We start from the raw sequence: 19,847 nt of genomic DNA, 5'->3' as shown, positions 1-19,847 counted from the left end.
CCAAAGTCCATATTTCTTCGCTTTCTATAGAAAGTGTTAGTTAAGTGTTGTTGTTTGCTTTTAGATGACCAGTACCTTTAAAAGTGAGGTTCCTGAACGCATGAGCAAATTCGGGGCTGGTAACATCTTTTCCATTTTTAAGAAATATCTGTAGCACGTGTCCAAAGAGCAAGATTCCATTCAAATAGGCAAGAGAAAAGTCATTTATCTCCTGAATGAGAAAGAAAAATCTTTAAAATGAGTTCCAAAAAAGAGATTCTGGTCTTGAGCCCGGATCAGAATGTTCTTGGGGTCAGCAGGGTAACTGGAAGGGTAAATGAATTTTGGGGGAATTGTAGAAATGATATTAAAGGAGAATTTTAGAAAATATTTCCTTGGGGTGGGGCTCTTTACTAACCCTGTGTCATAATTCTGTCTTCTCTTGGGATCAATAAACCGAGAACACTGCCTTCAGGGAAGAAACTAAAAGCAGTTGCACTTCCTTCCCATAGGGATAAAATACATCATTTCAATCAGGAAGGACAACATATAGCATTTTCCTACTTGTAAGATTTTATAGAAAAATAATGCTTGTAGTTTAATGTTTTCATTAAAGAGTAAAAGGGAACCACAGAAACATCCCTGCCTTTGAGTATCCTGAATGGGGCAGGATGAGTTTTGACTGGAAGATGCCACTGAGCTTGCCTTGAAGACAGTTCTAACTGGGTGTTACTTCAGACCATCAACGTCTTCCCAGGGGAACATAAAAGACAGGGTCAGGCCCTGGCGGGTGTGGCTCAGTTGGCTGGCATCGTCCCGGGCGCCAAAGGCTGCTGGTTTGATTCCTCGTCAGGGCACAGGTCTAGGCTGAGGGCTCCATCTCTGGTAGGGGGCGTGCAGGAGGCAGCCAGTCGATGTTTCGTTCTCACATCAATGTTTCTTTCTCTCTCCCTCTCCTTTCCTCTCTCTCTAAAAATTTTTAAAATCTAAAATAAATAAATAAAAGAGAGGGTCAGAACTCCCCTGCAACAGAGTTAGGCTATGGATTAAAGGCTCCGTGTCCCACTGAGACCAACTGAGTTCTGTCCGCTTGGGTACTTTGGATTGCCCACCTATGAAGAATTACACTTTTGCCAGAGCCTAGAAGCTATGCAGGTGTTACCTGAATACTATACCCCAAAGAATATATGCTAGAAAATATAAAAGGGGAGGGGGGACACCTCTCATTGGTTTTAGAGTCTTTTGCTGAAATCATCATTTTGTGAGATGGAAAGAATCCAGTTAAGACCCAGCCGTACCCCAAAGGGGGTACGGCCCCTAATTTTGGCAGGGTTGTAAAGCAGAGGGCTTAGAACTGCTATCGCAGGAAAAACTGTGGCACTCCCAAAGATACCCAACTTTCCTTACAGAGTTCTGTAAGCCTGGCCTTTGCTCCCAAAACTGCTCGGGGTCCTCAGGACTGCTCCTTCCCCCCTCTTCCCACTCCAGACCTGCTCTCAGCTGTCTGTGAGGGCAGAACACATCTGATGAATTTGATCATATTAAGGCGCAGTGACTGACCAAGCCCAATATGGTATTAGAGTAAGAGGCCCAGCATTATAATAAGGTGACCACGATTTAATGTCCAATTGGAGCATCGTTTTTGGGGACAAATGCTAAACCAGATGGGATGCTGGGGTAAGAGGAATAAACCAGGACTCTCCTGGCAATGGTTAACTTCATCATAACTGACGACAATGTCTTTACTTAGGAATACAGGGATGGGCAAAGTAGGTTTCCAGTTGTATGTGAAACATAGACTTTATTCATGTATTATTGTTTATTAATTATTGTATTTTCTATATGAAAACTAAACCTACCTTTGCCCACCCTGGTGTATATCTCTAAAGGTAGAATTTGATATTGGTGCCAGCAGAAAGTTGCTTTAGAATGTAGGAAAACTTTATTTATTTTACATCGTTTACTTTCTACCTCCCCTAAGTCAGTAGGGCATCTTCTAACTTCCCACACTGTCACTTCCATTCCGATGTCACAGAAGTGTGCACTGTTGTGCTGGTTGAGAGCCTGGCACACTGACCCATAGTAAGAGTTTTAGTAGCAGGGATCCTGCTATTACACATAGCTGATCTCACTTGTTGAGTGAATTGGAATGAGTAAAAAAAATAATAATAATTGCTCATCTAAGAATTAGAGTCCCAAATAGTAGAATAACATCTTAACCTTGATGATGAAAATAATAGTTTGTATATATGAAGCTTACCAGTGACATGTTCTGGGAGAAAGAGCTGTCTGGGATGGGCTTTTCAGCAGGCAGTGTCAAAACAAGGACATTTTTCATATAGTCAGGGGCTGTGACATTGTCCTTGAGGTAGTGGTCACTGCAATACAAAGCAGTTTCTCATGAAAATTAGGTTCCTCCAATGGAGCTTCTACAATTCACACAAACTAAAACATCAGCCTTGAAATAGTTTAAAACATTTTACTTTTTCCAGTAACCTGCAAAACTTTCTACTTGCCCCAGACAGGCTTATTTTCTTCCACACCTGCTAAGCTGAACAAGAGAACTTAGGCAGCTGTGCTTAATGTAATCAAAGGGAAAGGAAGATCAGAAGGCAGATAGTTCTTTGAGGGAGATTTGTCTGGGCTCTGGACATGCAAGCTAGTGGTTGCTTTCCAGACTTAATGATCCTTGGTTTATACCTGGGAACATTCTTTCCCTTAAGTGCTCATAACAATTTAGAGATATTAAGGTATGATAGAGAGAATTTTTATGAGTTAAAATTGCTTTTCTAATGGTGAGACATAAGAATGGAAATGCTAAACATTTTCTCTGACACTGTAAACTTCTTGACATTTGCTTATTGGTCCTTGTACCCTCCACCCCAAGATAATACTTGGCACACTGTGGACTCCCAATAATGTCTGAGATTGTGCTGCAAATGGTACCTAGCTTCCTAACCATTTAAACGTTTTAATAGGCCAAGAATCTAACATGTTTGAACCACTATATCTAGGCTGACCATCACTTAATACTCAAACAGTAGGTGGACACATCTATGAATTGAGGACTGTGTTGAATATTTTGCTCATATTATCACATCTAATTCTAAAAGTACTCCTATAAAGTGGACATTTTTATTCTCATTTTACAAATGAGCAGATTTAATCTCAAAATACTAAGCAATACCCAGGAGTTAAATGAACCAGAAGTGTCAGAATTGGAATTTGAACCCAAGTTATGTCTAGTTTCAAGTGAATCTCATGATTTTCCCGAAACATAGCTGGGCGTCCTTTGGGAATAGTGACAAAGGGTTGCCAACACTTTGGCAGTCCGCTGAGGATTTGCTAAGAGTAAAATTACACCAACTTGGCTACACTGAGAACTCCTTCCAGAGGGCAAAACAGTTATTGAAAGAAGCTATCAATGTGGTTGTAGGGATGAAATGTTGATAACTTGCCCTCCTTCCTTTATTCTGCAGCTAAAAAGTTAAATTGGTTGATTGAATTATGTTCTGAAACAACTTGTGGTCAAACAGGCCTGCAGTTCCTATGCTTCATTTCTCTTAACACTGTGAAAAGTATGTTTAGTGTGGGTGAAATGACTAGGCAAATATGGGAAAGAGCTAATGCAGTAATAGCTCTGGTCTGAATACAGAAAGGTAATGATTAATGAGCCAGGCAGATAAGTGAAGTCATATGATCTAGCTGATGGGGCAAAGGGCACAGCCACACCAGTGAAACCCTCTTTAAGCTTAACATGACTCAGATATTACTTTGGCACAGTTAGTTTGTGGGTCTCCACATTAGAAGATGAGTGGTAAAATGAGGGATGCACTAAAAAGTGATTTCTGTTTTCTAGAGTTTCCTCTCTTCAGTTCCAGGGAAATGCAGAGGAAAAGATCACCACCCAGTGACTATGCCAGAGTGGGCAAAGAATAACTGTGTAAATCAAATTCATTTAACTGGAACTTTCCTCATACCAATGGTGGCTGAAGGAAAAACAATCTAGGATCAAAGGCCATTAGCAATTGAAGGCACAGATATGGCACAGGTTCCCATAGATAATATTATTGGATTGTAAGTTGATTTAACACTGCCTGGGAAAAGACCTTAAAATCAGGCTGGACACCAGGATGACTAGACATGAGGGTTTCATGGGATTTTCATAAAACTTCGGTATTTAGACATGATAGTGATGTAAAACAAATATACCTCTACTAAGACCATGATTAATTAAATAAGAATGAGGCATGATAAAAAAGCAATGAAACATAGGCTAAAATATTATCATCATACTGAACCCTATATGAGGCTGGGCAAAGCAAAGGAAAAGGGGATGCGCCTTTTGGAAGTCCTTGGAGCATTTTCTTTCTGAATGGAGAAGAGTTCTTCCAAATATTATACCTGAATAGATCCACCAGAATAATGACAGTGTCTTCAGCCACCTCCCGGTCACCCTTGAGGGAGGAGATGGTGTCTGGTGTACCACACACAACAATCACTGGAGGAGAGAGAGCAAGACAAAGAGGGAAATATGCAACGGTCTGCACACAAACAGAAAGGGAGCCTGGTGCCTGAATTTGAACCCAGTTATGTCCATGATACATTTATTTTAAGATTAACACCAATTCCTCAAATTATTGCCTCCCCTTTTCTTAAATTTACAGAGTCAGAGGAGAGCTAAATGGAATCTTAAAAAGAATGATCTAGTCCATCCCCTTAACTGTATTGATTTAAGGAGACTGAAGCCAAGATGTCAAAGGGTTAAAGAACTAGTAGATGATAGAGGTAGTTTTGATATTCAAGTCTTATGAGTCCGGTTTGGTACTTATTCCATTACACCAGGCTGGAGTCATTACAAAAACTACTTTCATTGATAACTGTTTTCACCTCATCATTTGTAAAGTGGCTGGAAAAGATATAGTATAAAAAGTTAATATGAGAATTGATGAAGCTTTTCTAAGCTTGTGGGGCTTTGTAGCTTCTTAGCTCAGATCTTAGTCTTAGTGATCTCAGTGACAGAGTCCAGTCTGATTCTATAATTGCAGCTAGACTTTTCAAATGCATGACTTTATGAGTAAGAGGAGGTGGGGGACACTTCATTAGATTTTAAAAATATATTGTGCTGCCCAGTTGGACTGTAAACCCTTTAGGGACAGGAATAACGTAATGCTTTTTTTAAAAAAAAAAAAATCATATTTTGGTCAATGTTTTCCAAATGGTAGGTTCTTGATTTGGTACATGCTTAGTAATGACAGTAGATGATGATGTGATACCAGGAAATCCTGCCAAGCAAGCATTTTCCCATAGGAAATTCCCAAAATTGATTCCTTTACTCCAGATACATTCTTATTTGTGAAGAGAATTCTGTGGAAAAGTTGTTAGGCAAATCACCTAAGAACTTAGGGAGGATGGCTATCCCATTAGTCTTTCACACTTGACCTGTAACTCGGAGATCAGTGGGCAGGTGAGATACTTTGCTTACTTTTGTAATTTTGCTTGAGGCTAGATATCAGTAAACATATCCTCTTAGTCATGAGGGGAGCAGGGTTCAGAACGTTTGAGGAATTGTCACAAATCCAAGAAAATATTAGATTGAGGTGAACTTAAAAACCAGTTTACTGTGATGACGGGTTGTGATATCATTTTGGCTTATAAAAGTTGGATTTTAACATCATCATTACTTTTATGAAGTTAATTTATTTGCCCAACACAATTTTTCTAATTTCTCTCAGAGGATATGGTTCTAATCAATGAAAGAAACCATATAATGGAGTTGCATGCAACGATAGATCTCCCAAAAGATAAAAATAAATTGAGGTAATGATGATAGCTCTGCCTGATAGATTTGTTAAAATAATTCATAAGGAAGTGGTAGTTGTGAGGAAGAAGTTGGCAAAAAATTACCTTCATGTCTTCTTACCATTGCTTTGCCTATCCTTGTCCATTAAGAATTTCTGAAACTCGGCCTCTCCTCTTAACACATCCTTGAAAGTAAGTTTCTGAGAAAAATAGGAAACTCCAGCCTCCAGAGCATTGAGGTACCTAGAACAAAAAAAAAAAAAAAAGAAAGAAAAAAAGAGAGAGAGAGAAACTGTAAGAATCCAGCTTAGTTTCTTCATGGCCTTCCATGCCATTTGATAATTGTTTATAGATCTGTCCATGAGTGTGGGCATCTAGTTTAGTGAAAGTATCGGGGAAGTTTTAGGGAAACTTCATGCACATATACACATAGTAGAGATGTGGTGGGTCCCTAATAATGGCTTCCTGCTATTTGTAGAAGGAAGGTTCTATTCTGCTCTATAATCCAGCCCCATTATCACAGATAAGTTGAAACCCTTGAATGTAGAGTACAAAAATTCAAAGTTCATAGAAATAATTTATCCTCCTGTGTGAAATGAACTTATGTGTGTTCTAAGTTCACCCCAGAGTTTCTAGGATGAGGTCCTTGAGTTCATTCTTGTAGTTCCCCAGGTGTGCAATCCCAGTGGTGCCCTACTTTTATTCTTATGTGTACTTACATGGAGAGAGACTACAGAACTGAGCAGCATCTTGGAGATACAAATAGTAACCCAATCAAAGGGTTCTCTGTGCCATCTTTGCTGATGGTGAGTGAACCTTGCAATTTTATTTTAGCAATGGTGCCCATTGTACTGTTCTCTGTCCACCCTCCCCTACTCTATTCCTCTGAAAAACTATGAGAGAAATGATTTCTAACTAATTGTAGGTATAGGCAGAATGCACATTCTCTGGTATCATATCTTGCATGGTAATGTGAGAGCATTAACTTCTGGTTTTCATTTCCGTATCTGTAAAATGGAAATCATAGTATCTGTTCTCTTTTCTTCAAAGGATTTACTGTGGGAAATCAATAAAACTACCTTGAAGGGACTTTGAAAACTAGGAAAAGTTTGAAAATGCATTGCATGCTGATTATATTTATGATACTATGTTTCTTTGACCCCTTTGCTTTCATTTGTGTGTAAGAAAGTGGGCTGGTGTCCACTCCCAATGCTGTAACAGATGGAAGGTGCATCTGATAATAACCAGTGGCCTGCCATGAGTCTATGGCTTCTTTTCATGGCAGATGCCAGAGAATGTTAATAATTCTGCTTACCAGAAACAGTCCTCAGACTCAGTATTATTCTTGAAAACATATGCAGTGGTCCAGGCAAAAGTTTTGAATGTCAAAGAATTGTTCTGCCAAAAGTCAACCAGGAAGTACATCAACTTCCTAGCTGGAGACATCAGCCTGGTTAAAGTTTCTTTGAAGTCACATGACAATCCAAAACTTCCAGCTGAAATCATGGGATATTTCAAATCTGTGTCAAGGCTATGCCAAGAGGTAAAAAAGAAATCAATATTAGGATTAACTTAATAAGATCACTCTTTAACTTGTTTCAGCATGTAAAGAAACAGGATCACTCAAGCAGCTGTCTTATATAAGTGTCCCTCCCACACAGGTGAATTTTAAAACAATGTTTATTGAGCATATGCTGTGTTCTAAGAACACTCTAGGTGTCTTCATGTGTCTGTGGCTTGGTTTCTTTGATTTATTCTAAAATGAGTTGTCATTTGGGCTGTCATAATATGCAGGCTGGGACATAAAACTTTGGGGAGTAGGGCTCAGAAAATAGGGGATGGGCCTCTATAGCTACCACAGTTGTAAAGTCCAAAGGATGCTCTCTACACTTTTTTCTCTTTTCATTGCCTTACTTCTGGCTCTTCTGTGGACGACCTTTGTGACAGACATCAGCTGAGGATATTAGAGTTTTCCTTCCTCTGCTCAGCACATGGACCTTCTTGTAGTTCCTTAAACATGTTAAGCTTTATTCTCCATCAGGGCCTCCCAATACCAAGAATGCTGTTGCCCCGCCCCCTTGGCTGACTCTTGCTCCCATCAGGTCCTAGATTAAATGTCTCTTTATCCATCAGGAAAACTTCCCTTGATACCTAAGACCAGGTAATTATTTGGGTGCGTATCTGTCTCCTCCACTAGACTGCAAATTTCATGAAGTCAGGGATCATCCCGTCTTGCGTGTTCACCTCAGCATCTCCCGTCCACCTGGTTCAGATGTAGGTGCTCAACATATATTTGATAAAGGAAGACAACAATATTCCCTTCCATCTCCAGTGTTCCACTGAAGGGTGTCACTGAGTGTTCTGCTTCCATCTCAGACTGCCCATGTTCACAGCCAAATTGATCTTTATTTCTCAAAATTGTTCCTTATTCTGATTTTCCCATTTCTTTGTGTTTTGAGATCTCAAAGCCTTTTTGACTACTTTCCTTCCCTCACCCCAACATCCAACCAGTTATCAAATACTACTGAGTCCACCTTTAAATGTCTTCGAGAGCTATCCTCCCTGTCCGCGTCAGCTGCTCTCATGCTGACAGCGCCCCCTCGCCCCTGCTGGCCTCCTTGTCATCAGTCTCCTCCTCTGCTCCCGTGTTTCCTATACACTGTTGTCAATTATTCTTCCCAAAGTTGAGCTGCTTCCTATGGTACTTCCCTGCCCAATCTTAGTGGTTAATGAAATAGAACTAAATCTAATGGAATACAACAAATTATATACAACTAATAATCTAATTGAATGTAACTCTCTCGCCTGGAACTCATGACCTCCCAACTATGGCCCGCCTTAATTTTTCTAGTTTTACCTCCATTACTCTCCTATACATCTCTTGCATGTCAGTTAGCACAGACTTCAGTAAGTTTTCTACACTTCACTGCTTCTTTGTTTTTACACTTACTTCTCCCTCTGCCTGCCTGGGATGCTTATTCCTTCATCTCTACCCATTCTACCATTTCGACATGCAACGTCCATGCCACTGCCTTCATGAAGCCTTTCCCTTCTTGAGGCATAACTCTCCCAGCCAGAGGCGACCATTTCCTTCTGTGCATCAGAGCGTCTTGCTTGTACTTCTCTGATAGAACCTATCTCGCTCTGACTTGTACTGGTCACCAGTGTCCTTGTCACCTTCTCTGTCACCAGGCAGAGGCTGGGCTTTACTTAATTCTCTCATTTCAATAAAACGAAAATGCCTCTTGGCACATGGTAAGTCCTCATAAATGGTGAGTCAATTCTCTTAATCTTCCTTTTCTTTTGGGCCTACTCTATAGCATTATCAATAAGTGGTCAGACAAGACAATCGGGAATGAGTGCAAGGAAGAGTAAATTCTGTATTTGTCTGCATTTGGGTATGGAAGATGGGCTAGGAAAAGTGCTTCTGGGGTGTGCCTATGGTGTGTGGTGGCCCTGAGCATCTGAGTCTGTCTGTAGAGCTGGGTGTGAGAAGCACAGTTTGCAACAGAAATTTCAGAGGTCTAATGTTTACTCTCCAGAATCTGTTGCAAGGGGTTCTTCAGCATGGTATTCTCTGGGTAGACGTGGGGTGATCCTTGATTCAGGGGAAGATTGTAACACATGAAAGAAAGGTATGTGGCAGGGATTTTGACTGGGGAAGGTATAATCTGGCAGAACAAAGTGTTTGTGGTCCCTGGCCAGTGTGGCTCAGCGGTTGAGCATTGACCTATGATCCAGGAGATCACAGTTCAATTTGTGGTCAGGGCACATGCCCGGGTTGCGGGCTCGATCCTCAGTCAGGGGCGTGCAGGAGGCAGCCGATCAATGACTCTCATCACTGATGTTTCTCTCTCTCTCTCCCTCTCCCTTCCTCTTTCTGAAATCAAACAAAAACAAAAACAAATAAACAAACAAAAACAAAAAACAAAGTGTTTTTGGTGATGAGATTTGATGAGTGGAAGGCATGAGGGAGATTGTCCCAAAGAGAAGTATTTGCATTCTAGAATATCCTGAAAGCTTCTTTCTAGGCCGATGAGGGCATTGTGCAAAGTACTTTAATATGTTATTTATAATCCTCAAATAATGCTATGAAATAAGTACCTTGCTACTTTCCTTATTCTTATAAACAAAGAGCTAAAACAGAGCCCTGCTAATGCCCTTGGGTGCTGCCCTTTTCTTTGTGTTTCCACACTCTGCTTATAATTTTGTGAGTGTTTCTTTGATTAAGCTCCTCAAATCATCCAAGTGCACGGTCTTCCCTGCTTCCTGCCAGACTCTCTTTACCTATACCGCGCTGCCTCCCCAGCTCAGAGTCGGCACCTGAGCCTGAACGGCTACTGGCATTCACCGGGCACTGGGCAAGGGTAGAATTACCTGGATAAGGGAATGGCGGTTATTAGACGGGTGGCAAAATCCGAGGGCCCCAACACTCCTGACTGTGCTGCCTTGACTAGACTGCTGTTTGATAAACCATTTTAACACTGGTGTCATGTCGTGACTTCAATTCACAGTCGCATCAAAACAACAACAAAACAAACTACTTACTACATCTGGAAGGTGGAATATGTACACGAGGGCCCCATGAGGGCACAACCCATTTTTTTTTCACTCTGTAGGAGAAAAAAAAAACAAGAAAGAAAACTAATCCCTAAAAAGAAAAAAAATGAATCAAAGGACAGAAAAGAAATGGCAAGGGGAAGGCTCCCAGGTGAGAAAGTGGACCGCTTAAGGTGTCAGAATGCAGAGCAGAAAAGAGCAACCTGGGCAAGGGGCAGCTAAGGGATGAAGACTGAGAGAGGCGCTGCTGTCGGGGGAGGGAAAGGTGTTCGCTGAAAGTGCGCTGACTGCCGGGACGTGCGTTCTTTATCAAGAGGGAGACGCAGGTGGAGGAAGAAGGACTGGCAGATGGGCACATATGCAGGATCTGTCGGCCACATTAGAGAAAAACTAGATCTGGAGGTGCTCTAGAGGGAGTGGGCAAGTTTTAGAGAAAGCTACAGAATAGGGCTGAAGAGAACAAATGTAATGTGACCAGCTGGGTGATGACAGACCTTGTTTTCTGCTATTTCTCAAGGGGACTGTGATTAGGGATATCCCGTCCTTGGTTTTACAGAACCAGGTCAACCTCCCTCTGTAGAGATCCTGAGAAGAAGCATGGAAACTTCCTTGCTGGCTCTCCCACCCCGGCCCTGCCTCCCAGGATTGAGGATGACAGCTGTAATGAGTCACTCCAGCGGGCCTGGGTGTGGCCTATCTCGGTGGCAGGATGTTATTGATTAAAGCTTTGGAACCATGGCTCTGTGCTCTTGGTGCCCTGTTTCATGGAGAGCCTCTTGAAAGATTTCTGTAGTAAAAGGGTTACCCTTTGAGACAGCATGGAGGGACCTAGAGAGTATTATGCTAAGTGAAAGAAGCCAGTCAGGGAAAGATGAGTGTGACATGATCTCACTTATATGTGGAATTGAATGAACAAAATAAACTGATGAACAAAATAGATCCAGAGACATAGAAGCATGGAACAGACTGAGGGATCTCAGAGGGAAGGCAGGGTCTGGGTGGAGTGGGGGATTGGGAGAGATTAACCCAGGAATTTATATGCATATATGCAAATATGCATAACCCCCATGGACACAGACAATAGTGTGGTGAAGGCCTGTGGGGGTGAAGGGGTCAATGAGGGGAAAAAAGGGGGACATCTGTAATACTTTCAACAACAAGGATAAATAAAAAATAAAAATAAAATCACATATCAATGCACACAGTCTGCCCCCCACACTGGCAAAACCCCAACTATGAATCGAAAACAGTACAGGTATCTATAGAAAAAAATCTGTGTACAATGACCTGTGATGTTCAAACCCATGTTGTTCCAGGGTCAACTGTATATATCAAATGCTACCATCTGAGTATAAAAAAATAGAATATATATTTGTACCTTTTATATGTGCATAAAATAGCTTTGGGGAGAGAAAACACCCCCCCAAAAAAGATAACATTGGTTGCTCCTTTATTTTCTTCGTAGTACTGTCATTATGTGAAATTACCTCACAGATTGATTTCTTTACATATTTATTTTCTGTTTCCTCCACTAGAATATAGGTACTATAGAGGCAAGACACAGCTTAATAAGTTCACATCTGTATCCCCTACATCTATTCTAGTGTCTGGCACATAATAGGTCTCAATAAACAGTTGTTAGATATTATTTGAAAAGAAAAAAATAGTGTGGTAAAGGCCAGGGGAGGGAGTCTGGGGTCTGGGTGGAGACAGACAAAGGGAGGGATGGGGGACATCTGTAATAGTGTCAACAATAAAAAAAAAATGGGCAGAGGATATAAATAGACATTTATCCAAGAGGACGTACAGATGGCTAACAGACATAAAAAATACTTTCAAAATCACTAATCACTAGGAAAATACAAATTAAAAAAAAATATATATATATATATATATATATATATATATATATATATATATATATATATATATATAAAGGGGGCATCTCACACATCTACTCACTTCTAGAAAACTTGGAACACTCTTTAGTTCCATAAAGGTCGGCTTGGGATTGGAAGTTGGGAGAAGGGATTGGGCAAGAATCTCTCTCTTCCCATATCTACCCTTTGACATTATAGTTATTGCTTTATAGTTAGGCTTCAGAGTCTGACCTCATGTAACCACATATATGATGATGACTTGAAACAGAGATCTATCTCTGCTGTAGGGCTTTAGGGTATATTTTCAATAGAGCATCTCAGGTATTTCTTGAGGGACACAAAGGCAAACCAGTTAATACCAACATTTAACTTTTTAAAAAGTTTTTAAAACAAAATAATTCCTTTCCATGACACTGAAAGTATACAGATAGTACAGAGCTAAGGTTCTTCCCACTTTCCTGGATCCCTGGAGGGTCCTCATCACTTGGGAAATCTACAGGGATAAAGCCAGAGCACCCTGTATTTACATCACTCAGCATGGCTGGAGATGACGTGAGAGATGCTCATGTACAGGTGCCCAAGGCTCACACTGTGATGGTCCTGTGACAAGAGGGTGTGAGCTATATCTACAAAGACAGATACTTACTGAAATTTTCCTGAGTAGGTCAAGGCCTTCACAGGTGCTACTCCGACAGTCACTTGACTTATAAATCGTATCCTTTGTAACAGTATAGTTAGCAGTCACAGTCACATTTATGCCTGTTATCCAGACAGGAGGAAAAAGAGAAAACTAGTGTTATTTTTCAGGAGTTCATACCAGACATAAAATTTATCTTTTGGCAATTGATCCTGGGGGGAAAAAATGGAGATCCATTTTCAGGCCTACGAATCATTTGAGTTCTGAGTTCTTATATTACTACTTTGTCACTTCTTGTTTCTCTCTGTCTCTGTCTCTCTGCTTCTATCTGTCTCTCTCAACAGCTTTATTGAGGCATAATTTACCCCCATAAAAATCACTCATTTTAAGTGTACAACTCAATGATTTTTAGTATACACATACACAGTTGTGAGTATACGAAACATAGTTTATTCTTGTATTATTATTTATAAATTATTGTATTATTTTCCACATGAACAACTGTAAATCTACTTTGCCCCATCCTGTATATATATTTGTGCAACCATCCCACAATCCAGTTTAGAATATTTTCATTTTCTTTACCTTCTTTTCATAATTCTAGACTCAGCAATTGTCCTATATGAGTCTGGGAAGTGTTAGGAAAGCAATGACAGCCAAAGTGAACTGTGCCCACCCATTCTGGCCCAGAATCTTTGGATAACGGATCATCTTCAGATGAAGGCAAGAACATCGATGCTAATATCCCCGTGTATCACTAGGTATCACATTTTGAAAGGCAATAAAGAGATAGCAGAACAATTTGACCAAACTCTCTTGCATTTTGTTTTCCTTCCAATAAAAGTATTCAGGACAAATCCACAATTCCTAAACAGAGATATCTTTAATTTTGCAAAGCCCTTATATACGAAGCCTGGAAACCTCAATTGCTAGACTGGCAGTCTGAGTGACTTTCTATGTGTTCTTGCACAAGCCCTTTTAATTTCTCTATTTGGTTCACTCACTTGTAAAATGGGATTAAAACCAGGTTTGTTAAATTTTTAATTCCTTTAAATGAGAATATAGGCAACAGAAATTATTGTTCTTCTGAACATCCAAACTAGAATATTTTAAAATATACAAACCTGTTCTTTCAGAAAATGGAAAAGTCTTTGCACTTCTACAGTCACCTCAGAAATGTGTCTACCAACTAGGGAGCATTTTATCTCTTGTCTTTTTGTTGTTGTTGTTAATGCAAGAATACTTATTTTTTCTCTATTAAATTAATTAATTATCTTAGAGAAAGGAAGGGAGGGAGGAGGGAGAAAGAGAGAGAGAGAGAGAAAAACAGAGGAACACCGATGTGAGAGAGAAATAATCGATCGGTTGTCTCCCACACACCCCGACTGGGGATTGAACGTGCAACCTAGACATGTGCCCTGACCGGGAATGGGACGGCCAACCTTTCCGGGCATGCGACAGTGCTCAACCAACTGAGCCACACAGGCCAGGACAAAGATACTTATTCTGATACTTTGTTTAGTAAGAGATCTAAATCAGAGATGACTATTTTGTTTGCTAAGACTAACCGAATAGGAGAGGTCAGTGTGATAAGACCAGTCAGAGAAAGTTAGTGGAAGGCGTGGGGTCAGTGATCCATGTGCCAGCCCTGTATACCTTTTATCTTATTTAATTCTCATTACAATAGGAAGAATATAGAGTATATGAATCCAGGAGAATAGTATGAGTGAGGCTGTGGTGGACCTGCACATGGGAGAGTGCATATGGGGAGCTGTAGAAAATTGGGGTGAAGAAAGTCTTGGAAAGTAGCAAGAGGAGTCAGCAAGTGAAGTGGAGGCCGATGCAGTTACATGATGAAAATGGGGTGTTGGGAAGATGGCCACGCTTTTGCTGTTAATGTGTAAGCCAGCTCTTCCTCCTCAACCGCCTATTGTCATGAGGGACACTGAAGGTGACTCTCTCAAACATCCTAGGGTCAAGGCAGCCCGTGACGGGCACGGCAAAACCCAAGAATAAATACTGTACGGGGTCTGGGAGAAGGGGAACCGACATCTATGGAGTGTGATCTTCGACAAGTGATTTCACTTCTGGGGTGCCAGTTTCTCACCCACTTATTCACAGAACAGAACAGAATCATCTCTGTTACGATATGCCTGCCATTGGGCTATGGATTTTTGCATGCATTATGTCACTCAATTCTCCCCTGAATCCTATGAAGTTAATTAATAATTTACCTTCCTAATTTAAAAATGAGAAAGTGGAGGCTTAGAGAAGTAGATTAACTTGCGTAGGGCTACACACTGGCGAGGAGTGGAGCTGGGTTTTGAGCCCAGGGCACTCTGATTCTAGATCCTGATTAATATTCGATAGAACAGCAGTTCTGAAAGTGTGAGCCATTGATTCTGGCAGTACCTTGAGACTCTTTCAGGAGGTCAAAACTATTTGCATAATTATATTAAGACACTCTTTGCTTTTTTCCGCTCTCCTGCACTCATGAGCATATAGTGGAGTTTTCCAGAGGCTACATAATACGTATTATTACAAGACATTAAGTGCAGAAGCAGATATGAGAATCCAGCCATTTTCTATTAAGCCTGACATTAAAGATTTGCAAAAATGTAAATCAATACCACTTTCCCACCTACTTCTATGTGTTGATTTTGATAAATATAGGTTTCCTTCACTAAGAAATAGTATTTATTTCTGTTAACCAATAAAGTGTTTATAGTTATTTAAATGAATCAATAAGCAAATATTTAAAACATTTCTTAGTTTTAATTTCCAATACAGTAAGTGCCAATGAAAGTAACTGCATAAACAAAGCTCTTCAGATTCCACAGTTATTTTTAAGAGTGTAAAGAGGTCTTGAGACCAAAAAGTTTGAGAGCCACTTCTGTAGAACACAGGGTAATATGGTGCTGCCTCTCAACATTTTATGGCTATGTGACTGTTTTTGTTTTTCATCCCTTTGATCACCCCAAATCCCAAATGATATCTCAAGAAAATAGTGAACATTTTTTAGACAATGGAAAGGCTTCCATGGAATGATAATTCGAAGCTTAACTTTTAAAACAAGCAATTACCTCAAGCACTATTTCTCTTTCCTCTCTGGCCTGCACTCTCACTGTACCATGGTACCTCAGTCCTGGAAGAATGAGTGGAACCCCATAAAATACAGGGTGATCTCAGAACCGTCTATCTCCTACCTAGGGCTTTAAGGATGGGTTGTACCAAGGGGAATCTGAATATAATGCCTGAGTTTAGGACATGACGGCACGTGGAGGACATGGATCCGGAGGGTTTAGCCATGGAGCACATGTCCTTGAGGAGTTAATGTCCTAAAGTTGAAGGAATCTTTCTTCATGTTTTTCATCAAGTCCTATCTATTCTTCAAAATCCACAAAGGTTACCTATGTACTAGAAAAATATTGATCTCTTCCATTTGGAAATCACCCAGAACCTTCGAACTCTTAATTTTCTTCTATTTGGCCCTTAAGTATATTGTCTTAGAATTTTTTCTGAAGAATAATGCTCAGTATGTTTAAAACATGAACCTATCTTTTCCTCACAACTTGCACTTCTTGAGTTTATTATGCATGAATGCCCATCCAACAAACTGCATCCCAAATGCAAAAATGTGGGCATCATAGTTTGTTCTTTCTTCCCCCTAAAATCCTTCACTTGTTTAATCCATTCAACAGCCTCACCATTAATAACTCTATTTTACAAATGAGATGAGTGAAACTTTGAGAGAATAACTCATTAAATTAGTAAAGGATGGAGCAGGTACTCAAATTCAGGTTATATGAGTTCAGAGATCAAGATCTTACCAATGCACTTCACTGTTTATTTTATATGACTGGTAACTTGTTCTCCTGACAGCAGCAACAGCCTAGCAACAACTACAGCACTAACATCCTCAAGAACAATATTGTGACAACACTCAAAACAACTGCCACTTATTGAGTTCTCACTATTTTCAGTCAGTGTATTAGGTACTTTATACTAATTTTCTCATTTAATTCACACCATATCTATATGAAGTAACTGCTACTATTGCAATTTTATAGGTGAGAGAATGAGGCTCAGAAAACTTAAGTAATGTCCTTGAAGTCACCAGTGATAAATGGTTGGATAAAAGGCTAGAATATGAACCAAGATCTGTTTGATTCTAAATCTCTACTTCTAACCTTATTTTAATGAGAAAGTTAGTTCATGGTAGGTAAAGATCTTACAGTGGCAAGATACACTCTTTGGAATCAGACCAATATGAGCTTGAAACTCATTTTGAACAGACAACCTGTATGACTTTAGCAAAGTTATTAAACCTCCACTGTGAAACTGTCAACAATGCCAATCTTACAGAGCTGTGATTAAAAAGGTTATATATCTTACCTCACGCATGATAGGTATTCAATAAACAAGGAAACCAAGGTTCAGAGAGACAAGAGAAATTACTCACCCAGGATCACAAAGAGAGAAAGCTCTGAGAAAGGGACTCCAATTCAGGTCTTCAGACTTTAAATCAAATGTTTTTCCCATTACTACACACTGTCTCAGTAAGTAGGAGATTTTTATTAAATGACCTCCTAGTTTCTCTGTTTACATCTGAATCTCGTCTCAGACAGACTGAAGAAATGTATATTGCACAGAAAAAACTTATTACACATACATGATGTATAATATCTGTTGGTATTATTAACAGACAATATTAAATAGAGAAAATTAAGACATACCCTCCTCAAAACCATAGATAACCATTAAGATGCATCAAATAACATTGGCTCGGTAATTATACTTCTAGCAATCTAGTTTCAAAGAATGAAAAAAACACACCATATACATGAATATGTTTAGTGTAGTATTTTTAAATAATTATGCAAAATTAAAAATAATAAAATACCTTACAACATGGAATTATTAAATGATTTTGGAGAATACCTACTCCAAAGAATATTACACATCTATTCTCATGATGCTATGAAGATTATGAAGCTACAGGAAAGTCACTTGTAGAATAATGTAAATCAAGAGGATAGAAAATTGTTTCTATGCCATAGTGATCCCAACCATGTTCATAAAAACAAAAAACTGAGAAGCATGGAAATATCCAGGTTGCTAGAAATTATCAGTGGTGATTTTTTCCTCATATTTTGCATATTTTATCTAATATCTTATTCTACATATTTTATCTAATGTTGTAAAGTTTACTTTAATAATTAAAAGATACAATGAAGAATTACAACACTGAATTCAATTGGAAATTTATTATATTGACTATGTATTCTATAAGAGCCACCAGAGAAGTAAAGAATGGACAGATGGGTTAAAAATCCCAGAGAAAGATTTAGCACCTGTATGAATTTTACACTCTTAATTCATCTTCTTGACTGGTAACCCTATGAAATCTCAGGTCCAGACCAAATCTTGCCCCTGAGCAGCTGCAGGAGGAATCATGATACCTCCTTGAAACTGAGTAATAAATCAGGTTTTTACTGAAATGCTATCTGGGGCATTTCACTGCTGTAAACACCTGGCATTCCCCAGAGCAAGGTGGTTATGAGTGAAATCACTGTGGTAGGACTCAAATCCTTCTGTTTGAGAATCTACCGCCTTGAAATAGAAAGGGGGTGTGGGACAGGCCCTTAGAGAAGGTTGGTGATCAGGCAAAGAACACAAGATCTTAGCAACCCTTTGACCCTAGGGGTCGTAACAGGGAGGAGGAGGATTCTGTTAGCATGTTCTTACCATCATCAATGAGACGCTTTCTCACTATTTCCACTCCCTGTTCCACTGCCTTTCTCAAGTTGTCCGGGGACTCTGGGAAGGCCGAGTTTTTCATCATCAGGACGCTGATCTCGTAGCTGCCATTGCGGCAGTTCTGACCCAATGGGGTGGTGAAATGCATCAGCCTTGGACAGAGGAGCAGTGACAACAAAGCCAAGCCCAACCGTGGTGTCTTCATGACCTCGCTCACCTCAGAACCATACTCCTTGTGCTCAGTTGCTTTACTTTGGGCTTTTAGGGAGACAGGAACTCCAGCTGGACGGCCTCTAGCTGGGTCCCTCTGTCCACTCTTCCACACGTTCCTTTCTGGTCATACTCCACTGGTCACGTGGGCCATAGAATACAGCCTGCCTGCCAGTAATTAGCAGCTACATTATGGCAGGAGATAAACCAAAGTTCGCTTTGTGTGTTTGCTCACAGAAAGGTCAGAGTTATAAACAGGGAGATTACCTAGGCCTCACCCAATAAAAATACATCAATTTATGACATATCACTGGGAAGAGGGAAGTATAGTATGTACATAAAAAGCTTTGTAATATGGAAAATAAAGGTCAAAAGGCTGAACAAAAGCACAAATATGATGGACTATTAGTGTTTAGGTTATAACTATGCATTGAGACTGAATCCTTAACTAGGAAGAACTATTTTTCAGTCACTCAGTTGGCAACTATGTATTGAGACTTGACTGTGTGTTGGGTATTGGCGAGGCACTGGGCATACAGCCATGAATGGCATGGATACATTAATGTCCTTATGATACATGCATTCTAGTAGGGGAGATAAACATGAAACAAATAATTATAAATAAATTCAACCATGAAAAAGTGCAAAGTGCTGTGGGAACACATGGCAGATTAACATTACCTGGAAAGTCGAGGAAGCGTCCCTGAGAATGTGTTCTTTAAGTTGAGCCCTAAAGGATTGACGGGAATTAGCTAAATGGAAAGAGAGAAAGGGCATGTGAGGGAGACAGACAGCTTGTAAAAAGGCCCAGACACGGGAAGTGGCATGGATGTTTGAAGAACGGAAAGAGACACAGAATGGCTGGAATGGAGAGAGCTACGAGTCTAGCGGCAATAAAAGATGCCAGAGGAGTAGGTAGAGTAGGACATAGGGTTTCCTGTAAGCCATTAAAAATTTGGAACTTTATCAGAATTAAGAAAAGGATGTGATCAGATGAAATTTGTAAAGACCTCTTAGTC

General features: G+C 39.9%; 1 protein-coding gene across 1 annotated transcript in view; it reads right to left on the bottom strand.

The window, feature by feature from the left end:
• The window catches only part of GUCY2C (guanylate cyclase 2C), a 65,796-nt gene extending 46,897 nt beyond the window's left edge, over window positions 1-18,899 (bottom strand). The window contains exons 1-8 of the mRNA XM_081129274.1: window positions 18,607-18,899; window positions 12,868-12,980; window positions 10,330-10,394; window positions 7,097-7,312; window positions 5,903-6,024; window positions 4,384-4,480; window positions 2,240-2,357; window positions 76-211 (exon numbers count right to left, since the gene is read on the bottom strand). Of these exons, the coding sequence (XP_080985400.1) occupies window positions 76-211; window positions 2,240-2,357; window positions 4,384-4,480; window positions 5,903-6,024; window positions 7,097-7,312; window positions 10,330-10,394; window positions 12,868-12,980; window positions 18,607-18,823 (1,084 nt within the window). The 5' untranslated portion in view covers window positions 18,824-18,899. The remainder of the gene's footprint in view (window positions 1-75; window positions 212-2,239; window positions 2,358-4,383; window positions 4,481-5,902; window positions 6,025-7,096; window positions 7,313-10,329; window positions 10,395-12,867; window positions 12,981-18,606) is intronic.
• Between the last annotated feature and the right edge of the window lie 948 nt (window positions 18,900-19,847).

The sequence above is a fragment of the Miniopterus schreibersii genome, assembly GCF_964146895.1.
Source record: "Miniopterus schreibersii genome assembly, chromosome: 2".
In the NCBI taxonomy this organism is placed as follows: domain Eukaryota; kingdom Metazoa; phylum Chordata; class Mammalia; order Chiroptera; family Miniopteridae; genus Miniopterus; species Miniopterus schreibersii.
This window is presented reverse-complemented; position numbering and strand designations above follow the sequence as displayed.